The following is a 23,136-nucleotide window of genomic DNA, read 5'->3' as shown; positions in this document are numbered from 1 at the left end:
ATCCGGGATGTGTTTTTTTTTAAAGTAACAGCCGTCTCAACTTTTCTTGCCAACTTTTAAATATGTGGAAGACACCACCCTCTCTCTCCCTGCATTCATTTTTAAAGTTGTACTTTTCAATTTATAATACCTCTCCTCACTTTTCCAACTAATATGTATGTCTTCATATTTCTTTGCATTAAATTTTGGGCACAATTTACCGGCCTCGTCGTCCCCGACTTGGTGATGCACGAGGGCGGTGCATCTCGTGAGGAGCCTCTCCTGAAATATGCGACCTCTGACACGTCTCGCAAGATTCACCTGAACCTCGTGAGACGTCGTGATTTGGATTTCGCCCAGGCTGGGTGAGATCCAGACATACATATTTAAATGAGCTGTACAGCGAGGCCTGGACAGGGCGCCATTTAGTACTGGCCCACAAAAACATGGACCAGGCCTAACGGCACTTTGACAGTTTCCCAGGCCATTAGAGACCCCTGGTGGTCGGGAACGGGGTAGGGTGGCTCTCTGGCATCCAGGCACCATGGTGTTGCCAGCGTGGCACCATTGTGCTGCCACCCTGGCACTGTCAGGTTGGCAGCGACACTGTCATCGACTCCATGACAGGGTGTCTTCATTTGGTGTGGAGTAATACCCATTTGTGCAATGACATTGCCCGTGAGCAGGGAATGAGGGGCACCTTCAAACTCAGCTAGAAATGAGACAGCCTTTCAAAATGGTAGCCCGAAAAAATTTCTGAAGTGTGGGCTTGACCAGGGAGAAACTCCCCATGGCCCAACAAAATGACTAAGTTTGGTTGAATAGCTGTGTGGATCTCATCCAAAATGTCGTTGAAAACGCCCTGCCTAGCTCGCCCAAAATGACACTCAGAAATATTTTGGTTGAATCGAACTCTTCGTCTGCCCATTTCACCAGTTTTTCTAATTCCTTCTGAAGTGTCTTGCTATCCTCTTCACTGTTTACTGAACTTTGCCCTATAAACCCAAGTCCAGCTATATATATATATAGGAAAGAGCAGCGATCTGACACAGAGCCCTGAAGAATGCCATTGTCTACATTCCTCCTCACTAAACAATTGTTTACCACCATATCCCTGAGTTGTGTCCCTTAACCAATTTTGTATCCACGCTGCCTCCATCCGTTTTAAGCACATTGGTTTAACATTACTGAAGACTTTGTTATTGTTCAATTTTTCCCTCTGTTCACCAGCAGTAAATGCTATTTTTTTTTTCAGGTTTCACTAGGTAAAGCCTTCAGCCCAGTTTTACTGGTGGGCCCATTACAGATCATGACTTGGTTGAACCAGTATCATAACCATTGCCAAGAGATTCTCCGACATATCAAGTGAGTTTACACTCGGGAGAATAATTCTGTCGGTCAAGCTATGTTTTTTTGGGTGGGGACAGGGAGAGAGGTGAAACTGGGTAAAATAAGTAAACCTAATTATGGTTTCCTGTCACAAAAAAGGAAGTTGGAGGAGTAAAGTGTAGAACAGTTCCAATAAACCTTGCAGGTTCTCTGCATTTGAGTTTTTTTTTAAATTTCAAGTACCCAAATCATTTTTTTTCCACTTAAGGGGCAATTTAGCGTGGCCAATCCACCTACCCTGCACATCTTTTGGGTTGTGGGGGTGAGACCCACGCAGACATGGGGAAAATGTGCAAACTCAACATGGACAGTGACCTGGGGCCGGGATCGAACCCGGATCCTCGGTGCTGTTAGGCAGCAGTGCTAACCACTGTGCTGCCCTGTGCTAGTGAGAGTTTAAATGTATTAAAATAGTTCCCAACATTTATAGAGGTGACTATGCTTCATAAAAGTACTTTTTTTTTAAATTGGTTTTTATTAAAGCTTTTTTCAGCCAGAATTTTTACATAACAGAAAAATAAACGAAAAATATTTAACAAAACTAGGTGGCTGTTATCATTATACAAAACTCAAATATACATTAAATAGACAATTACCCCCCCTCCCCCAGTTGCTGCTGACATTTTACCGCTCCCCGAGAAAGTCAAGGAAAGGTTGCCACTGCCTGGAGAATCCCAGCAAGGACCCTCTCAAGGCAAACTTTATTCGCTCCAGGCTGAGGAACCCAGCCATATCACTAACCCAGGTCTCCACGCTCGGGGGTTTCGAGTCCCTCCACATTGACAAGATCCGTCTCCGGGCTACCAGGGAGGCAAAGGCCAACACTTCGGCCTCTTTTGCTTCCTGCACTCCCCGATCCTCCGACACCCCAAAGATCGCTATTGTTGGACTCGGCTTTAACCGTGTGTCCAAAATTCTGGACATAGCCCTCACAAAGCCCTGCCAGAATTCTTTAAGCACCGGGCATGCCCAAAATATATGGACGTGGCCCATCGGACTCCCTGCACATCTCGCGCACCTGTCCTCCATCCCAAAGAACTTGCTAATTCTCGCCGTCGTCATGTGAGCTGGGTGCACCACCTTAAACTGAATTAAACTGCGAGCAGCACGGTAGCATTGTGGACAGCACAATTACTTCACAGCTCCAGGGTCCCAGGTTCGATTCCGCCTTGGGTCACTGTCTGTGCGGAGTCTGCACATCCTCCCCGTGTGTACGTGGGTTTCCTCCGGGTGCTCCGGTTTCATCCCACAGTCCAAAGATGTGCAGGTTAGGTGGATTGGCCATGATAAATTGCCCTTAGTGTCCAAAATTGCCCTTCGTGTTGGGTGGGGTTACTGGGTTATGGGGATAGAGTGGAGGTGTTGACCTTGCGTATGTTGCTCTTTCCAAGTGCCGGTGCAGACTCGATGGGCCGAATGGCCTCCTTCTGCACTGTAAATTCTATGTTAATTCTATGATAAACTGAGTCTAGCACATGATGCGGACGAATTCACCCTGCCCAGGGCATCAGCCCACAGGCCCTCATCTAGCACCTCGCCTAGCTCCTCCTCCCACTTGTCCTTCAACTCCTGCACAGAGGCTTCCTCAGCCTCCTGCAGCTTCTGGTATATGTCCGACACCTTCCCCTCTCCTACCCAGATGCCAGACACAACCCTGCCCTGTATCCTTCGAGGGGTAGCCGCGGAAATGTCCCCACCTGTTTTTTGAGAAAATCCCGGACCTGGAGGTACCTGAAAGCATTTCCTGGGGGCAGGCTGAACTTCTCCTCCAGCGACTTCAAGCTAGGGAAGGTCCCATCTATAAACAGGTCTCCCATCCTTCTAATGCCTGCCCTATACCAGCCTTGGACCCCCCCCCCCCCCCCCCGACTATCTTGCCCGGAACAAATCAATGGTTTTTCCATATCGGGGTCCAAACTGAGGCCCCCTCCTCCTTCCTGTGCCTCCTCCACTGACCCCAGACCCTTAGTGCCGCCGTCACCACCGGGCTTGTGGTGTATCGTGCTGGTGAGAATGGCAGCGATGCCGTTACTCGTGCCCCTAGGTTGAAGAAGGATTAGGGGATGAAAATGGGGAGGCACAAATGGGAATCTGGGAAGAACCGTCATCTTCAGTCTGCACTCTTCCCGCCAGTGAAAGCGAAGCATGTCCCACGTTTTAAAGTCTCCCTCCATCTGCTCCACAAACCAAGATAAATTGAGCCTGTATAGGGCATCCGAGTTCCTAGCCACCTGTATACCTAAAAAAAATTTTTTATAAATTTATTTTACCCAATAATTTTTTCCAATTAAGGGGCAATTTAGCGTGGCCAATCCACCTACTCTGCACATTTTTGGGTTGTGGGGGCGAAACCCACGCAGACACGGGGAGAATGTGCAAACTCCACACAGACAGTGACCCAGAGCCGTGATCGAACCTGGGACCTCAGCGCCGTGAGGCGGTTGTGCTAACCACTTGGCCACCGTGCTGCCCCCTGTATACCTAAATAACGAAAGCTCCTCTCCACCATCTTGAGCGTGAGCTCCCCCAGTGTCTCCTCCTGACCCCTAGCGTGGATTACAAACAGCTCACTTTTCCCCACGTTCAACTTGTACCCCGAGAAGCTCCCAAAGTCCCCCAGGATCCGCATGACCTCCCCCATCCCCTCTAGCGGGTCCGAAATATACAATAGCAGGTAATCTGCGTAGAGGGAAACCCGGTGCTCCTCCTCCGCCGGACCAGCCCCCTCCAGTTTCTCGAAGTCCTCAGCGCTATGGCCAACGGCTCAATTGCCAGGGCAAATAGTAACGGGGATAGGGGGCACCCCTGCCTCGTCCCTCGGTACGGCTTGAAATACTCCAACCTCAGCCGGTTCGTGGACACACTCGCTACCGGGGACTGATACAGTTGCTTTACCCACCCTTTGAATCCCTCCCCGAATCCAAACCTACCTAACACTTCCCACAGGTACTCCCACTCCAACCTGTCAAAGGCCTTCTCTGCATCCATTGCAGCCACTATTTCTGCATCCCCTACCTCCGAGGCATCATAATAATACACAGGAGCTTCCTCACATTTGTGTTCAGTTGCCTGCCCTTAACAAAACCCGTCTGGTGCTCCTCGATCACTCCCGGGACGCAGTCCTCTATTCTTGTAGCCAGAATCTTTGCCAACTATTTGGCATCTACATTCAGAAGCGATATCAGCCTGTATGACCCACAATGAAGCGGATCCTTCTCCCTCTTCAAAATGAGCGAGGTCAATGCCTGCGACATCGTCGGGGGCGGGTGGGGGGGGGGGGGGGGGGGGGGGGGAGGGTTCCTCTCTCCTTTCCTCGTTAAAGGTTCTTGGCAGGAGCGGGCTCAGTAGCTCCGAGAACTTCTTATAAAATTCTACAGGAAAGCTGGGGCCTTGGCCGACTGCATACTTGCCAGTCCCATAACTATCTCTTCCAACTCAATCATGGTCCCTCCACCCGATCCTCGTCCACCCTTGGGAACCTCAATCGATCCATAAATTGCTTCACCTCTTCACCACCCCACGGGGGTTCTGACTCGTACAGCTTCCCATAAAACTCCTTGAAGACTTCATTGATCCTCTCTGGCTCAACACCGTATTACCTTCCTTATCCCTCACTCCCCCGATCTCCCTGGCAGCCTCTCTCCTGCGAAGTTGGTGCGCCAGCATCCTACTTGCTTTCTCCCCATACTCATAGACTGCCCCTTTCACGTTCCTCAACTGCGCCTCCGCCTTCCCCTTGGTCAGCAAATCGAACTCCACCTGTAATCTCCGGCGCTCCTTTAGCAGCCCCCCCTCGGGGGCCTCCGCATACTTCTTGTCTACCCTAAGCATCTCTCCCACCAGCCTCTCCCTCTCCGCCCTCTCAGTTTTCTCTCTGTGGGACCTAATAGATATTAACTCCCCTGTGATGACAGCCTTCATAGCCTCTCAAACCGCTGGCGCTGTTACCTCCCCTGTGTCATTCGTTATCACATAGTTCTGAATGCTCCTCCTTATCCGCCCGCACACCTCTTCATCCGCCAGCAGCCCCACATCCAGTCTCCAGAGAGGGCGCTGCCCCCGCTCCACCCCCAGTCGCAGGTCCACCCAGTGCGGGGCATAGTCCGAGACCGCAATGGCCGAATACTCAACCCCCTCCGCCCTCGGGATTAACGCCCTGCTCAACGCAAAAAAGTCAATCTGCGAGTAGACTTTATGGACGTGAGAGAAAAAGGAGAACTCCTTCGCCCTTGGCCGCGCGAATCTCCACGGGTCCACGTGCCCCATCTGATCCATAAACTCCCACAGGGCCTGGCCGCCACCGGTCTCTTTCCTGACCTGGACTTAGACTGGTCCAGCGCCGGATCCAAGACCTTATTAACGTTTCCTCCCCCCATCCCCCCATGATCAAGTTACTTGACTCCAAGTCCGGGATTTTACCTGACATGTGCCTCATGAATTCCGCATCATCCCAGTTCGGGGCATACACGTTCACCAACACCACCCGGGCCCCCTGTAGCTTGCCACTCACCATTATGTACCTGCCCCCCTAATCCGCCACGATGCTCAAATGCCACCCGTTTACTAACCAGAATTGCCACCCCTCTGGTCTTTGAGTCTAGCCCAGAGTGGAACACCTGGCCCACCCATCCCCTCCTTAACCTCGTTTGGTGAGCAAGCTTTAAGTGCATCTCCTGCAGCAATGCCACGTCCGCCTTCAACTCCTTTAAATGCGACAACACGCGGGACCTCCTGACTGGCCCATTCAGGCCCCTCACATTCCACGTGATGAGCCTGGACGGGGGGCCATGTGCCCGTCCCCCCCCCCCCCCCCCCCCCCCCCCCGCTCGCTCCAGCCGGAGGCCCCCCAACCCGACTCTCCATCTGTCCCCAACGGTTGGCTTCCCTTCAGTCAGCAAAGCAGAACCCCCCCCCCCAGCCCCCCAATCCCAACCCCCCCATGCCAAGCACCCGCTTAGCACTGATTGTCCCCCCCCCCATTGCGCTTCTGTAAGTCTGCTGACCCGGCCGCTCCCGCCTCTATCTCCAACCTTACTATTGGCTCCTTCGGGCCCCCAACAGGGTAAGAGGGCAAGTGCCACCCGGATCCTTCCCATGCACTGGACAACACAACCCGGGCGTGACCCCGCCTCCTGAAACAAAAAACAGGAAAAGAAAAGCAAACAAACTTAAATTCTACTAACAAACTTACACCAGGCCAACACCCGCTTACACATCTCCGCCAGCGCGTTTCACCCACGTGCAGCTCCCCTTAGTTCAAGTCCAGCTTTTTGTGCTTAATGAATGTCCACGCCTCATCTGGCGTGTTAAAATAATGGTGCCTGTCCTTGTACGTTATCCAAAGTCTCGCCAGATGCAGGAGCCCGAACTTCACCCCTTTGCTGTGGAGGACCGCCTTAGCCCTGTTGAAACCTGCACGTCTCATCGCCAGTTCAGCTCCCAAGTCCTGGTATATGAATCTCCTTTCTCCCACTTACTGCTCCGCTCCTTCTTTGCCCAACGCAGGACCTGCTCCCTGTCTGTAAAGCGGTGGAACCTTATCACCATCGCCCTCGGAGGTTCGTTTGCCCTCAGTTTCCTCGCGAGGATTCTATGCGCCCCGTCCAGTTCCAAGGGCCGCGCCCATCAGCGTCCCCAGCATTGTAGTCACATACGTGCTCGGGTCCGCCCCCCCCCCACACCTTCAGGGAGGCACAGGATCCGCAGGTAGTGACTCCGAGTCCTATATTCGAGGTCATCCAGTCTCTCCTGCCATCTCTTGTGTAGGGCCTCGTGCGCCTCAACGCAGACCGCCAGGCCCAGGATCTCGTCCTCGTTCTCGGATACCTTCCTTTCCACCTCTTTGATCGCCTTCTCCTGTACCTTCTGAAACTCCACCATCTTTTCCATGGAGGCCTTCATATGGGCCAGCATCTCCGTCTTCAGCTCTGCGAAGCAGCTCCTCAAAGTCTTGCTGCTCTCTCGACCACTGGGCCCATGTTTCATGGTCCGCGCCGGCTGCCATTTTGTCCTCCCAGACCCGCTCCGCTCTCTTCCCGCAATCGCTTGTTTAACGGCCCCGCTCCTGGTTCCCTCCATACAGCAGTGAGGGGAACCTCTCCAGCGTCCTTTCCCACGCCGGTATTCGCCTTCTACGTGCCGATGCCACCCCGTTTAAAGGCCCAAAACCCCGATCCCGGCCCGCGGGAGCTGCCGTGTATGCAACCTAGTCGGACATGGCCACTACCGGAAGTCCCCATAAAAGTACTTAATTGGCTCATCATAGAATTCGTACAGTACAGAAGGAGGTTGTTCGGTCGATTGAGTCTGCACCCACCCTCTGAAAGAGCACTCTACCTAGGCCCACTCCCCCGCCCTATCCCTGTAAACCCACCTAACCGTTGAACACTTAAGGGGAAATTTTAGCATGGCCAAACCACCTAACCACATCTTTGGACTGTGGGAGGAAACTGGAGCACCTGGGGGATACCATGCAGACACTCAGAGAATGTGCAATCTCCATACAGTCACCCAAGGCAGTCGTGTCTACCATCTACAAGGTGCATTGCAGGAAAGTGCCAGGTTCCTTAGGCAGCACCTTCCAAACCCACGACCGCTACCATCTAGAAGGGCAAGAACAGCAGATACCTGGGAACTCCACCAGCTGGAATTTCTCCTCCAAGTCGCTCACCATCCTGACTTGGAAATATAGCGCCGTTCCCTCACTGTCGCTGGGTCAAAATCCTGGATTTCCCTCCCTACCTGCACTGTGGGGGCACCTACACTTTGGGGATTGCAGCGGTTCAAGAAGGCAGCTTACCACCACCTTCTGAAGGGCAACGAGGGATGGGCAATAAATGTTGGCCTAACAAGCGAAGCCCTCATCCCGTCAATTAATTTTTCAAAAAAGGCTGGAATTGAACACTGATCCTGGGCGCTGTCAGGCAGTCGTGTTAACCGCCGCGCTGCGATGTGGGTCACGTTGCGAAAAGGGATACATGAACTGAACCAGAATGTTAAAGCTGAAATCCTTAAATAGGTCCAGAGTGTTGTTTTGTAGATTTAAATTTTTTTATTTTGTACTGAGATTTAATATTTACCCTGCCACAACTATTAATAATTATCTATGTTCTGTTGACTCTAAATTGAGTTGAGGTTACGGATAATCAAGCTTTGATACGAATAATCAAGCTCACGATAAGTTGTCTATCCAGACTTAATTAAATGTTAAATATATTACCTCTATCTGGAGAACAGACTGTTTCATCATTGGTGAGACAGCCTTCCTCCCATCTCTATTCTGACAAAATCTGACGACACCGGAGATTGAGACATTGCGTGTCAGTGAGATTCACAAGAATGGCCCGAGGGTTGAGGAACCTCAGTTACGTGGATGAATTGGAGATGCTAGGCTCGGCGTGTTCCTGGAGAACAAAACGTTGAGAGACGATTTGATAGAGGTGCTCAAAATCACCAGGGGGCGTGGACCGACTGGATAGGGAGAAACTGTTCCTGCTGACTGAAATGTCGGGATCCAGAAGGCCAAGATTTAAAGCGAGTGGCAAAACCATCAAAAGCAGCAGGTAGAAAAAAAATGGCGGCTGATTAGGATCAGAAATGCACTGCATGAGAGCTGGTGGAGACAAATTCAATTGTGGCTTTCAAAAGAGACTTAAGCAATCGTGTAAAGTAAAGTAAATTGCAGAATTATGAGGGTGGGGGAAGGTTGGGACTATTTGTGTTGCTCTCGCAGAGAGAGCACAGACGCAAAGGCCTGAATGGCCAACTTCAGTGCTGTAACCAGCAGTCATACGCATGGTGATTAGCACTGTTGACTCACAGCACCAGGGATCCAGGTTCAATTCCGGCCTTGGGTGACTCTGTAGAGTCTGCATGTTCTACCCGTGTGTGCATGGGTTTCCTTTGGGTGCTCCGGGATCTTCCCACAGTCCAAAGATGTGCAGGTTAGGTGGATTGGCCGTGCTAAATTGCCCTTTAGTGTCCAGGGATGTGTAGCTTAGGTGGGGTTCCTGGGATAGTGCTGGGGATTGGGTCTCGATCGGGTGCTCTTTGAGAGAGTTGGTTCAGACTCGATGGGCCGAATGGCCTCCTTCTGCATTGTAGGGATTCTATGATGGTGATGATGAAAAGTCACTGGGTATTTGAACTTTAGTTCCAAGAATTCACAGTATCATCTTATCCTTTCTTCCATCATCCGTACAAGAACATCTGGTTAAATATCCTATTTCTATCCAATATGTTCCAATTATAAATGTGTATATAAGCATTATCCATACAATTCATTCGTGACATTGGATAATTATAGAATACATACACACTTTTGAGGGCTAACGAGCTGAGTTAGACTCCACTTAGGCTCTGAGCTCCCAATTATAGATGGGATGTGATCTTATTCTAGTCATGATATTTCCATTAATCACCAATTCTTACATTATTATTCACACCATGCACAGCTAAGGCTGCTAATCTTAAGGTTCCTGAATAATCACGTCATTCACATTGCGTACAATGCTATGCTACTTGCGAAAAAGCCATTTTCAGTCTGCACAACAGAGATGTGGCAATTTTGATTTTAACTGTTTAGATTCTGTGCTCACAGAACGCCTTGACCAACAGTCCATTTTCTGGGTGTAGTTTACTGCAACTATCGTAGTGTTAGCTGGATGGGAAGGACATCTTTACAACTAAACCACCGAGAACCTTTGACTTTCATGGGAATTCTGGCTGCTATAGGTGGATAGGATTGCACAACCGGTATCCTATTTTTAAAAAAATTCTTCCGCGTCATCAGCAGTGCCAGCATTTGCGCCTCCCTAATTGCCCCTTTAAGGGAAATTAAAGGTCGCAACATTACTGTGGAGTCTTGAGCCATGGATTGACCAGATCAGGATGACAAATTACCTTTCATAAGGGACATGGATGAAACAGAGAGGTTTTTGCACCAGACAATTAGATTAATGGTCACTCATTAAAACTATTATTAATTTTCATTCCAGATTTTTTTTTCAGTTGAATTAAAGTTTTGCCAGTTGTTGTGATGAGATTTGAATCTGTGCCCCCAGCGCTTTAGCCTGGCCCTCTGGATTACTAGTCCAGTGACATTACCACAAAGCCACCATCTCCTGATACTGCTGGAACCCCATTGCCAGCAGTTGTTCCTCGCCTGAAAAATAGGTGGTTAGCAACATTCCCCATCTCATTGTTTTTGTAGTATGCGGGTGAATTGTCTGTGTGTGTGCCCTTTAAATCTTTAAAGGAGCTGACTTGTGCACCACCTACATAGGAAGTTTTAGATTGCAGCACAGCGTTGCGGAGCATTGATTGTAAATTGGACATAGGGTGGGTGTGGGCATTTGATTGCCCCAATGATGCTCGATGCCCTCCTGATGAATTTCTCAGGTGGGCCTCTAAAAAGGCGAGTGGACCGTCCAGCTCAAAGCGAAGGAAGGCTGGTCTTTTCGATCCACTCCAGTTACAGGGCCCCAGTACAATTTTCAGGTACAAATCGGTGCCAGAGTGCTCACCCACCTGTACCAGGCTGTGAGCAGCTGAACTTGGAGGCAGTCGTCTGGGAATTTGTAGACTTTATTTTTGTAGCAGAAGCCTTCCCATCAGGCCCGCAAAGTAGATCTGACCCACTTTCAGCCCAATGGCGAGCTCCTCTAGCAACACTCTGAGGAAGCTGGGGGAAGGCTACGGGTTATGGAGAAATGGCAGAAAATTAGTAAAGGTACAAAGCAGCCATGAATCTAGTTGAATGGCCAAATGGGTTTAAAGGGCTGAATGTTATCTGAATCTCCTAGTGAATGTATTTCACGTGTCCATATGGAAATGGGTTTTGAGGAAAGAACAATCTCCAAGCTTCTTGTCTATGACTGTTCTGGTTGGGCAAGCAATTCAATTATCTCCCTTGTGTTTCAGTATTATTCCTGCTCGGCACCTTGTGGAAGGTGCAGAAGTTACAAAGTTTGACGCTCAAGACTTTATTCAGTCGTTACTAAAGAAACTTGAACTGGAAAAGGTAAAGGCACCTTTTTAAGCTAGTTTGTATGTTGGATTCACTTCTCTTGTTTGGTGATGACCGTGGTGTTTTTCTATTATCTAATGGCACTGCAGGTTGAATGGAGCGGGGGCTGTAGGCGGAGCCCCAGTGTGGAGGTGGGGACTATTGGCTGGGCCCCGGTGTGGAGCGGGGGCAAGGTGCTAGTGCGGAGTGGGGACTGCAAGTCAGGCCCAACTCCATCTGCTAAGTGTCTGTTCTGATCTGGGTTGAAGCGGGAGACATCACTGGGGGTGAAATTGGTCTTGGGAAGTAGAATAAAATGAGCAATAACATATCACTGGCTTGTATTCCACCTCACCCTGTTTTCTTTGAAATACTTCAATTGGAAGGAGAATCAGGCTGGGTCGTGCACACTGCTACTCCTGAAGATAATTTGTCACCATTATTGAAGAAATTGACCCCCCTCGCCCACCAGTCCCTGTCGAAAGTGCACTCTAACAGCTTGACAAAGACCGGGAGAAGGAAAATAATGTTGGGATGAGGGTCACTTATTTCCTATTTTTGGAGATATTCTTGTTCTCATGTTTATTTAAAGCAGGAGGGCTTTAATGTGTAAGAATGGGAATATCTGCTGCTCCCGAGCATCTCCAGGTACCCTACACAGAATTGACAAGAGGTTGAACCTTGAGGGTAAGGCTGTTTTTCACTCAGTTGGCTGATGAACGTTGTCTGAGGTGATGAGCGAATTTAGAGGAAAGTTTCTCAAAGTAAACCCAACAGATGATAAGGTGCAGTCTCAGCGGATCTCCGCATCTGTTAATGAAAAAGACAGGTTATCACTGAATGGAGATGATTGGGAAACAGCGTACCTCATTGTTTTCTACTCTTCCTTCTCTCCACATGTGGCACTTGTCACCGATAGTTCCAGACGTGCGTTGTGCGTCACTGCAGGAACGCCTTTGGTTGTGCACTTCAACACAACTCGGGCTGGAAAATCGTTTACTCGGGGGATACCATGCCGTGTCCAGCCCTCGTCCAAGCAGGTCAGTTTAATAATATTGATTCCGCAGAGCTGATGTTCAGGTGAAGTAAAACATTGGTCTAAATCATCTGATATTTCAGGAAGCACAGGGGCATTGGAATGGGACCAGGCCATTCAGCCCCTTGTGTTTGTTTTCTCAGTCAATGAGATTGTGTATCTTAACTCCATTCAGCAGCCTTGGCACCTTATCCTTTTCCTACCAATCCAGCAAAAATCTGTTCTTCTCGGATTTAACGTTATAAGTCCACTCTCTGAATGAGGTATTTCGTGACTTCTCTTCTAAAAGTCTTGACTCCAATTTTAAGGTATGTCCCCTTGTTTTAGACTCGCCCAACAATGGAAGAATCTTCTCTCCATCTCCCCTCTATCTTTTCCTTTCAAAATGCTAAAATGCTCAATTAAATCACTCTTTTAATTTCTATAAACCTATTTTGTATTCAGTCGCTTCTCCTAATTTGTTTTTTAATTTTGAGTACCCAATTCATTTTTTCCAATTGAGGAGCAGTTTAGCATGGCCAATCCACCTACACTGCACATCTTTGGGTTGGAGGGGCGAAACCCACGCAGACACGGGGAGAATGTGCAAACTGCACACTGACAGTGACCCAGAGCCGGGATCGAACCTGGGACCTCAACCCCGTGAGGCAGCAATGCTAACCACTACGCCACCGTGCTGCCCATTTCTTCTCCTAATTTAACTTGAAGCCTTGGTAACATTCCGTTAAAGTGGCTGTGTTGTATATTTATTTTTCCTTATATCTGACAACTTTTTGAAGCCTGTCCATTTTGGCTTTGCATTGTATTCCTTGCATGTTGGATTATGACTCCCCCAATCCAGCGCCAGAAGTTTTGGGTGTTAAATCTAATGCCCGGTGGGGTTTGGTTAATAAAGATAAAAGCCCCGAGTTCGTTTTGAGGCTCATCTACATAATTGTGACCTCTCTACTTGAGGTCAATGGCAGCGTCGGGCTCTTCCCCCTTGTTTGCTGTGTTCATCCACTGCCCCCCTCGTGCCTTTTTAATGAGGGATTTCTGTCGGATAGTGATGCGCTGAATAGCTGTGTTTGTCAGTCATGGCTGACCAGGAATATGTTCGCTCTTGCCCACTGTCATACGTGTATTGGAATGAAGAGAAAAAGGAAAGGTTGGCAGATTGATTATCAACCTGTATTGACCGCTCGTTCCATGGTCAACAAATCCTGGAGTGGCACCTGAATCTGGGTTCCTTTGGGGGCTAGGGAGTTTGGGTTCCTGATCTCTCACTACAATGGGGAGTTCCGGCGAGCGGAGCTCCCTATTGTAAGAAACGGGGCTATAAGTGGCCATGGCCGCGCATTTCCCATTCGGGGCCCCATATTCAAAGCGAGTCGCGTTGAATAGCCATGTGTTTCTCGGCACTGCGAGTGCTGGGAAACACATGACTAAATGCGCTCGCTCGGGGACTTTGATCCCTTTTGGAAAGATCATGCCCAAAGAGTTGACAGGGTATTATGGGCCATGGTATAGAGAACACCAAAGTATATCATGGAGTTCACCTGACTCACAACTTTTAATTGATTTAGGTTATGAGGAGCACAAGGGCCTACTTTACAGGTGTGATGCAATAGCGATCTATAGTATTTTTAAACCAAAACAATGTTTATTCTATGAATCCAGTTAACATTTTATGAACACACAGTAAACACCTTATCATCAACCAACACTGATACCCCCCCCTAAAGATACAGTACTCTATTGGTAACCCTGAGTAACTTTCCTAACAACATCCATAATTCAAATACCCTTTCTAACAAAGACAGTAGGCTTGCATTCTTTACAGAAACAGGTATTACTTTGAAATCATCAAGTGATCTGGAGACATCCTTTAGCATGCAGAGAGAAAGACCAAAAATGCACTACCTTGGTTTGAATGCAGCTCTCCAACTGAAAACGAAACTAAAACTCAGAGCCAGAGCCCAGCTCCACCCTCACAATGACATCACTGCAGCCAGTTGAGAAGACAAACATTTCTTAAAGTGACATTCCCATCACAAGGGGGATATAGAGAGTGGGCAGAAACTCGGCAGATGGCATATAATGAAGTTATACACATTGGTAGGACGAATAAAGGAACTGAATATTATTTAAATGGAGAAAGCTGCAGCACTAGAGGGTTTCTGGTGGTCCTTGAGTATTAGTCACAGGAAGCTAGAGTCCAGGTGCAGCATGTAATAAGGAAGGCAAATGGAATGTTGGCCTTTATTTCAAGGGATAGAGTATGAAAATAGGCATGTCTTGCTGAAATTAGGCATTAGTTAGACCACAGCTGGAGTACTGTGAAAACTGTTTGTCCTCTTCAAGGGAAGTTATACTGAAATTGGAGGCAGTCCAGAGAAGGTTCACTCACTTGATCCCGGATATGAAGGCATTTTCTTATGAGAAGGTTAAGTAGGTTGGACCTGTACTCATTGAAGTTTAGAAGAATAAGACCCTATCTTATTGAGACATATAGAATTCTCAGGGGGCTTGGCAGGGTAGATGCTGGAAGGGTGTTTCCCCAGTGGGAGAGTCTTGGACCATAGGGCATAATCTCAGAGTAAGGGATCACAGATTTAAGACCGAGATGAGAGGGGGTTTCTTCTGAGGGTAGTGAAGCTGTGGAATTCTTTACCACAGGGGACTGTAGAGACTGGGTTGCTAAGTATATTCAAGGCTCAGATCGACAGATATTTAGTCAGTAAGGGAATACAGGGTTATGGGGATAAAGTGGGAAATTGGAGTTGAGGATTATCATATCATATCATATCAGTCATGATCTCAATGAATGGCAGAGAAGACTCGATGGGCCAAATGATCTACTTCTCCTACGTCTTACGGTCTTATTATCCATCCTTGGAGTGCAACCAGACATAGCTCCTCTGTTGAATGTTCCCTCTCATGGAAATGTCAGTCACCAGTCATCTTCTGTATGTTGGCTGATAACCCTGGGCACAATACATTAATTATTAATTTCTATGACATTGTGTTTTAGCCACCTTTTTGATTTATTAATCCGCCTTCTCAGATTGGATTGAAACATCTAAATTGTTGGGGAAGACCAGGCTTCTTCTGTTTGTGGTGCCATTTTGTTGCAACTTTTAACTTCTTAGCACTGATTATTTTCACTGCTGTGGCAGATGGGTTTTCGGCACACATGCCAGATAAAGGTTAGTGTCAAATTCCTTTTTCTACATCAAGGTGCTTGCTGTTAGTTTTCTCTGTCTGTGGTTTATTTCTGAAACGTGGCTCATATCTGCAGGCACTGCCTTACTAAGATTCACTGGGACAGTCGCTGCTTGAGCTGATTCGTGATACCTTATGGTCACCTGGTATCTGTGCCAATACTGATTCACACTGTAAGGAATTCTAGCCAGCCCCACTTGAACCTCTACTGTCTAATTAATGCAATCCTTTTCAAGTACTTAAAGCTATATTTGTTTAAGCTATTTGAAGAGGATCACTTGACTGCCTGGATCTGCTCCATTAAACCCCCAATTGGGTTCATGTGCTCTGACAAAATACTGTTGATCAAGCTTTTTGTACTTCCCAATCTCTCGTGAAGTTCCTATAAGTGTTGGACATTATATAGCTCAAATTGAAGACAGTTGTTTTAGACCGTGTGGGAGAGCTCGTAAACATGTTTGATGAATGTTATGACCACAGCTGATGTTGCCGTCGATCAAGCCAGACCCCCGAGTGAATTCTGCCTCTTTGATCGTCAACCTTTCTTTCAATTGTGAAAGCGAGGAGGAAAAACTACTGACCTCAAAAGCTTAGAACTCCAATAACACTCATTAGAATGTTAAAAATGAAAAAAATATATATTAAAAAGAAACTTAAGTACACAAGGTGAAATTTACACAGTTTAAAAATTCTTCCAGAACAACCCCTAAAAACATGCTTGATCAAAAGTACAGAATTAAACCACCTTCTTGGCATTAGCCCTTATAATTCTTATCTTAAAAATCCTTGTCCTTAAACACCTTTTTGCACTCAACTTCTCCAAATATAAAAATCTTATTTTTTAAAAAATTTTGCCTCTACTTTTGGGTAAATAAAGTTTAATATACTCGCTCTCTACTCGCTCTCTACTCGCTCTCACTCTCTCTTGCTCTCGCTCTCTCACGCGCTCGCACTCTCACTCACACACGCTCAAAATATAATCACAAAAATATTTTAAAATACATCTCTCATCACATGAAGCATTTCTAATGCTGTGAATCTTGGGCAAAAACAAATGTTGAAAAATTTAATTACATCTCCGTGGATCAGTGCCAAAAGAATATAAGATCATTTTGACTCCCTTGTGAATCAAAAGTCCATTTAACGCGGCCTTGGATATACTTAGTGACCCAACCTCCACTGCTCTCTGGAAGAGAATTCCAGAGACTTAATGATCCTCTGAGAGAATAAATTCCTCCTCATCGCCATCTTAAATATTTTTAAATTGTGCCCCCTAATTCTAGATTCCTTCACGGCGGGGAAGCATCCTCTCTGCATCCACCCTGTTAAGCCCCCCTCATAATCTTTTATGTTCCAATAAAATCACCTCCTTCTTTTGGGCTCAAACCTTTCCTCAGAAGTGCCATTTTAATGGAGAAGTCTCTAGATTTGAAGATCAGCGCAGTTGCTCTTTGTTTGAACCGTTTCTGTCTGCTGAACAGGACAGAATGCGAACCTACTGATTCATGAGGCTACGCTGGAAGATGGGCTGGAGGAAGAGGCTGTTGAGAAAACTCACAGGTAAGGATGGAATAAGAGGACTGCTACGCTTGTTGACTTTACAACTCCCCTGGAAAGGTTGCACAAAATTGCTAAACCTAACCGCCATGTCTTGCAGGAACTATAGCTTTTTTTTTTGAAGCAGAGGATAAATTTCCGCTTCTCTGGTGATTGGACATCATTGATCGAAAGAATGCCAGGAAGTAGTGAGATTTAGATCTGGATTTTCGCAGAGTCGGAATGACTCCAGAGCCATTTAAAAATGATGGGTGGAACCCAATTCCAGGATTCCTGCCCCCTTTTTGGGCTCCCCTCAATGTTTCTGGCAGCAAGCCTGCACCTTGCATTCCCGACTTGTTCAACTCCATTGTGGGCATCTCTTAGAGCCTCAGTGATTTAGTGGAACTGAGCCAGCTACTTCATGGTTCATGGGTCCCTAAGAGGAGTTGTGAACCATCGTCTGGATTCGGGAATTCTTTTACAAAGGTAATTTCAAAGGTTCATATCCATTTCTCTCCATGCCAACTCATGCCCACCCCCCAACACACTCTCATATGGCTCCTTTTTAGCTCCTTGTCAAATCACCCCCCATTCCATGCAATTTCGCCTTGGCCACTAGTAGCCCTATGGCTACTCAATGCCAACTTGTCACCCTACTTACCCCTTAGCCCCCATGCCAACTCTCAGCCATTGCATGCCGACTTATCCAATATACACTATGTACAGAACCAATTAACCCTCTGGATTACACTCGACTGTGATTGTGGCCTTCCATAAATGCAGTCCCTTCTTACAGGATAGAAGCAGCAGTAGGCAGTTTTGACCCTCAAACCTGCACATCTTTAGACTGGGAGGAAACCGGAGCACCTGGTGGAAACCGACGCAGACATGGGGAGGACACCGGAGCACCTGGGGGAAACCTACACAGACCTACGCAAACTCCACACATACAGTCACCCCAGGTTGGAATTGAACCCCGGTCCCTAGTGCGGTGATGCAGCAGTGCTAACCACTGTGCCACCAGATGCCTTTAAGTACTCAATGTACACTGGTTTCGCTTTATCCATCTTGCTTGTTACATTCTCAAAGAACCCAATTTGCCAAACATAATTTCCCTTTCATAAAACCATGTTGACCCTGCTTGATTGTATATGTCCTGATAGTACTCCATAGAATTTACAGTGCAGAAGGAGGCCATTCGGCCCTTCGAATCTGCAGCGGCCCTTGGAAAGAGCACCCCACTTAAGCCCACACCTCCACCCTATTCCAGTAACCCCACCCAACCGTTTTGAACACTAAGGGCAATTTAGCATGGCCAATCCACCTAACCTGCACATCTTTAGACTGTGGGAGGAAACCAGAGCACCCGGAGGAAATTCACGCCGACACGGGGAGAACATGCAGACTCCGCACAGACAGTGATGGGCTTAATGATGGACTTGAACATTTTTTAAAAATAAATTTGGAGTACCCAATTCATTTTTTCCAATTAAGAAGCAATTTAGCGTGGCCAATCCACCTACCCTGCACATCTTTGGGTTGTGGGGGTGAAACCCATGCAAACACGGGGAGAATGTGCAAACTCCACACGGACAGTGACCCAGAGCCAGGACCGAACCTGGTACCTCGGCGCCGTGAGGCAGCAGTGCTAACCACTGTGTCGCCATGCTGCCCCCCCCTTATTTTACATCTTAACCTATTTTCTCAGTCTACATTATCCAACTACCCTTGTAATTGCCTTTATTTAAGTTTACGGCATTAGTTTCAGACATATGTTTCCCACCGTCAAACTGATTCTCAACATTCTATTATATACTGGTTGCTTTTCCCTAGAAAGTCCTTTGCTGTGTGATCATGGCTAATCTTCCAGCTGAACTCCCGTTTCCTGCCCCCACCACTTCCGAGTTTCAAGAAGCAGTTAGATAAGCATTTAGCGGATTTAAGATTCAGGTAGAAAGCAGGATTAGGCTATTGAGTTGGATGGTCAGCCATGATCATAATGAATGGCCGAGCAGGCTCGAAGGGTCAAATGGCCTCATTCTACTCCCATTTTCTATGTTTCTAAACTCCAAAGCGTATAGGGCCAGTTTACTTGATGTCATCGGACAGCCCTCTCATCCGAGGAGCCTATCTAGTGACTCCTCGCTGTACCAAAACTGTGCACAGTGCTCGATGTGTGATCTCGCCAAAAGTACAATCGTTGCAAGACTTATTCTTGTACTCCAGTCCCTTTCCAATTAAGGCCAACATGTCTTTTGCCTTTTCTATTACTTACTGTACCTCCATGCCAATATAAACATTAACATGTTTCACCTTTTAAGAAATATTTTCTATTGCGACCAAAGTGAGTGACCTTGCGCTTCCCCGCATTATATTCCACCTGCCACCTGTTGTCCATTCATTTTTTTTTAAAATTTAGATTAGCCAATTATTTTTTCCAATTAAGGGGCAATTTAGCGTGGCCAATCCACCTACTCTGCACATCTTTGGGTTGTGGGGGCGAAACCCACGCAGACACGGGGAGAACGTGCAAACTCCACACGGACAGTGACCCAGAGCCGGGATTCGAACCTGGGACCTCAGCGCCGTGAGGCGGTTGTGCTAACCACTAGGCCACCGTGCTGCCCAGTTGTCCATTCATTTAACCTGTCTTTATCTCTTTGGAGCCTCACTATGTCCTCCTCGGTTTGCATTACCACCTAGCTTTGTATCATCAGCAATGAGACAAGTGAAAACTCTTGCAGTCTTGTCTATCTGCTCTGTGCTTGTACATGAGTGTAATTTTGTCTTTGTGTTTTATTAAGATTAGGTATCTTAATCCTAGTGACGAAGTTTCTCATTTTTTGTTCTCATTGACATCAAAGACTCCCATAATCCAGCATAGCACAATATTGAGGGTTAATCTCCCTCCCCTCTATTTCAGCAATAAGCCTTAATCTCTACATCTTTTGAGGGTACAAGAGAGTGTTTGTAAATGATGTGGGTACAATAGTTCTTGATGGAATTGGGGCACAATCAGTACTAAACCCAACCAAAGGGACAGACGTATGCCAGTATTGGCCGAATGATCGGAACCTTAGTTACATGTTTGTCTTGATACCAACCAGATTGAATTCTCAGGCAAATTGGCATCGTGTGCTGTTTGTATTGTGAGGTAGTATTTGGCAGTGGTTCTGTGACATGAACCATAGATATCGGAAGAAGTTAGTTTTGAAGAACTCCGAAGCTGCTGCTCTAAATGAATAAGAACATAAGGAAGAGGAGCTGGAGTAGGCCATTCATCCCATTGAACCTGCTCCACCATTCAATAAGATCATAAGGCCATAAGACATGGGAGCAGAATTAGGCCACTCGGCCCATCGAGTCTGTTCCGCTATTCAATCATGGCTGATATTTTTCTCATTGCCATTCTCCTGCCTTATCCCCATAATCCCTGATCTCCTTATTAATCAAGAACCTATCTATCTCTGTCTTCAAGACACTCAGTGATTTGGCCTCCACAGCCTACTACGGCAGAGTTCCACAGATTCATCACTCTCTGGCTGAAGAAATTCCTCCTCATCTCCGTTTTAAAGGATTGTCCCTCTAGTCTGAGATTGTGCCCTCTGGTTCCAGTTTTTCCTACAAGTGGAAACATTCTCTCCACATCCACTCTATCCAGGCCGTGCAGTATCCTGTAAGTTTCAGTAAGATCCCCCCTCATCCTTCTAAACTCCAATGAGTACAGACCCAGAGTTCTCAACCGTTCTTCATACGACAAGCTCTTCGTTCCAGGGATCATTCCTTTGAACCTCCTCTGGACCCTTTCCAAGGCCATCACATCCTTCCTTCGATATGGGGCCCAAAACTGCTCATAATACTCCAAATAGGGTCTGACCAGAGTCTGATACAGCCTCAGAAGTACATCCCTGGTCTTGTATTCGAGCCCTCGCGACATGAATGCTAACATTGCATTTGCCTTCCTAACTGCCGGCTGAACCTGCACGTTAACCGTAAGAGAATCTTGAACAAGGACGCCCAAGTCATGACTGATCAGATTGTCGCTTTCTTGCACCCCCCCCCCCCAATCTCAGCCCTTGTCAGTTGAAAATCTATCTATTTCAATCTTTTAATATACTCGATGAGCCAACCTGTCCCTCCACTGCTCTCTGGAAGAGAATTCCAAATAGTGACTATCCTCTGTGAGGAAGTTCCTCATCCATTTTAGTTGGGACTCCTTATTTTTAAACCATTCTTTCTAGTTCTAGATGCCCCTGTGAGAAGTATACTCTCCGCAACCAGCCTGTCAAGTCCCCTCAGAATCCTATGTTTCAATAAAACCGCCTGTCATTGGTCTAATCTCCAAGGAATAAAGGCCCAACCTGCTAAACCTTTTCTCATCGAACAAACCCTTCATCCCAGGAAGCCTAGTGAACCTTCTAATGCAGAACCCCTTTGGGGCAGCATGGTGGCACAGTGGCTAGCACTGCTGCCTCACAGCCCCAGGGTCCCAGGTTCAATTCTGGCCTCGGGTGACTGTGTGGAGTTTGCGCTTTCTCGCTGTGTCTGCGTGGGTTTCCTCCGGGTGTTCCGGTTTCTTCCCACAGTCCAAAAATGTGCAGGTAAGGTGGATTGGCCATGCTAAACTGCCCCTCAAGTATCCAAAGGTTAGGTAGGGTTTCTGGGTTGCAGGGATAGGGTGGAGGGGTGGGCTTAAGTAGGGTACTCTTTCCAAGGGCCAGTGGAGACTCGATGGGCCGAAATGCCTCCTTCTGCACTAAATTGCATTTCTGGAGGCTGTACTGGGTTCATTGATGGAAGGAATGACTACATTTTATGCTTTTTGATTGGGCAGAGGAACGGTCACTCAGTCCTTGAACCATATATTTTTTTTAAACGGTTTCACAGGATTGGTCGAGCAGTGTTGTGGTCCTTCCGCTAAAATCCGAATTCCTTGAGATGTGGCGTTTTGAATCTTTGCTGAGGAAGGGAAAGATCAGATATTGCAATAGTTCAAGTCTGAAAAGAGTGCTGGGTCCAGAATTACCTGGGATGCGAGGGAAAAATAATAAGTTCAGGTGAAAAGAAATGAAGATTAACTGGACATGTGGCTAGAAAGAAATTACCTTGAATTTTTTTTTTTTCCGATTTAACGAGCAATTTAGCGTGGCCACTCCACCTACGCTGCACATCTTTGGGCTGTAGGCATGAAGCCAACGTAGGCACGGGGAGAATGTGCAAACTCCACAAGGACAGCGACTCGGGTCCTCGGTGCCGTGAAGCAGTAGTGCTAACCACTGCACCACGATGCCGCCCTGTCTTGGATGTTTATATACTTGATTGGTGTCAATACTACAGAAAATAAATAATGGAATATATAATCCACACAGGGGTGCCTGAGAAGCTGATCAAACATGACTTACGGACAGGGCTTCCTTGCCCTTTGGTTCGGCATTCCTATTCAGGGAAAAATAGTGGGTGAAAACCCTGCGCTGTGTGGAGAACATTCCCTCCTGCTGGGCAACTATTTTGCCTGCATTAGTTAATTAGTCCCAAAGAGTGAGCTTGACGACCAATTAATGCCAACGGGAGGCTCTCCAGCTTGAAGGAAATTAAACCTGCAGTTTGTGTAAGACAGAGGGTGTCTGGATTTTAGAGGTGGCCTCTCTCCAAATTGTTCAGCTTTCCAATTACAAGATGTCTTCCGAAACGTCAGGAAGGCGGACCCCTTGGGATGGCCTGAAACTAAGCAGGCGGGAAGGCTTCAAGGCTCGCCTGGAGCCACTGGTCAGCTGCTCGAAGGCTGTCCCTAGGCAGCTGGGGTAGTGCTTGAGGCCTGAGTGGCAACTGGAATTTTCTGACAAAAGGCTTTAATATGTCTTTAACAACTCAATTGACTACACGCCTACTTCGCTTCTCCCTCCCCACCCCCCTCCTCCCTACATCACGGTTGAATGATCCTGTTCAAGGAGCTGACACAAACACATTGGGTTTTTAATGAGAA

General features: G+C 47.3%; 1 protein-coding gene across 1 annotated transcript in view; it reads left to right on the top strand.

The window, feature by feature from the left end:
* The window catches only part of elac2 (elaC ribonuclease Z 2), a 66,939-nt gene that overhangs the window by 40,627 nt on the left and 3,176 nt on the right, over window positions 1–23,136 (top strand). The window contains exons 19-22 of the mRNA XM_038777039.1: window positions 1,235–1,344; window positions 11,290–11,389; window positions 12,294–12,414; window positions 17,096–17,174. Coding sequence (XP_038632967.1) covers window positions 1,235–1,344; window positions 11,290–11,389; window positions 12,294–12,414; window positions 17,096–17,174 — 410 coding nt within the window. The remainder of the gene's footprint in view (window positions 1–1,234; window positions 1,345–11,289; window positions 11,390–12,293; window positions 12,415–17,095; window positions 17,175–23,136) is intronic.

This window comes from Scyliorhinus canicula, chromosome 18 (assembly GCF_902713615.1).
Source record: "Scyliorhinus canicula chromosome 18, sScyCan1.1, whole genome shotgun sequence".
Classification (NCBI taxonomy): domain Eukaryota; kingdom Metazoa; phylum Chordata; class Chondrichthyes; order Carcharhiniformes; family Scyliorhinidae; genus Scyliorhinus; species Scyliorhinus canicula.
The sequence above is the reverse complement of the archived record's forward strand: the minus strand, read 5'-3'. Positions and strand labels throughout refer to the sequence as shown.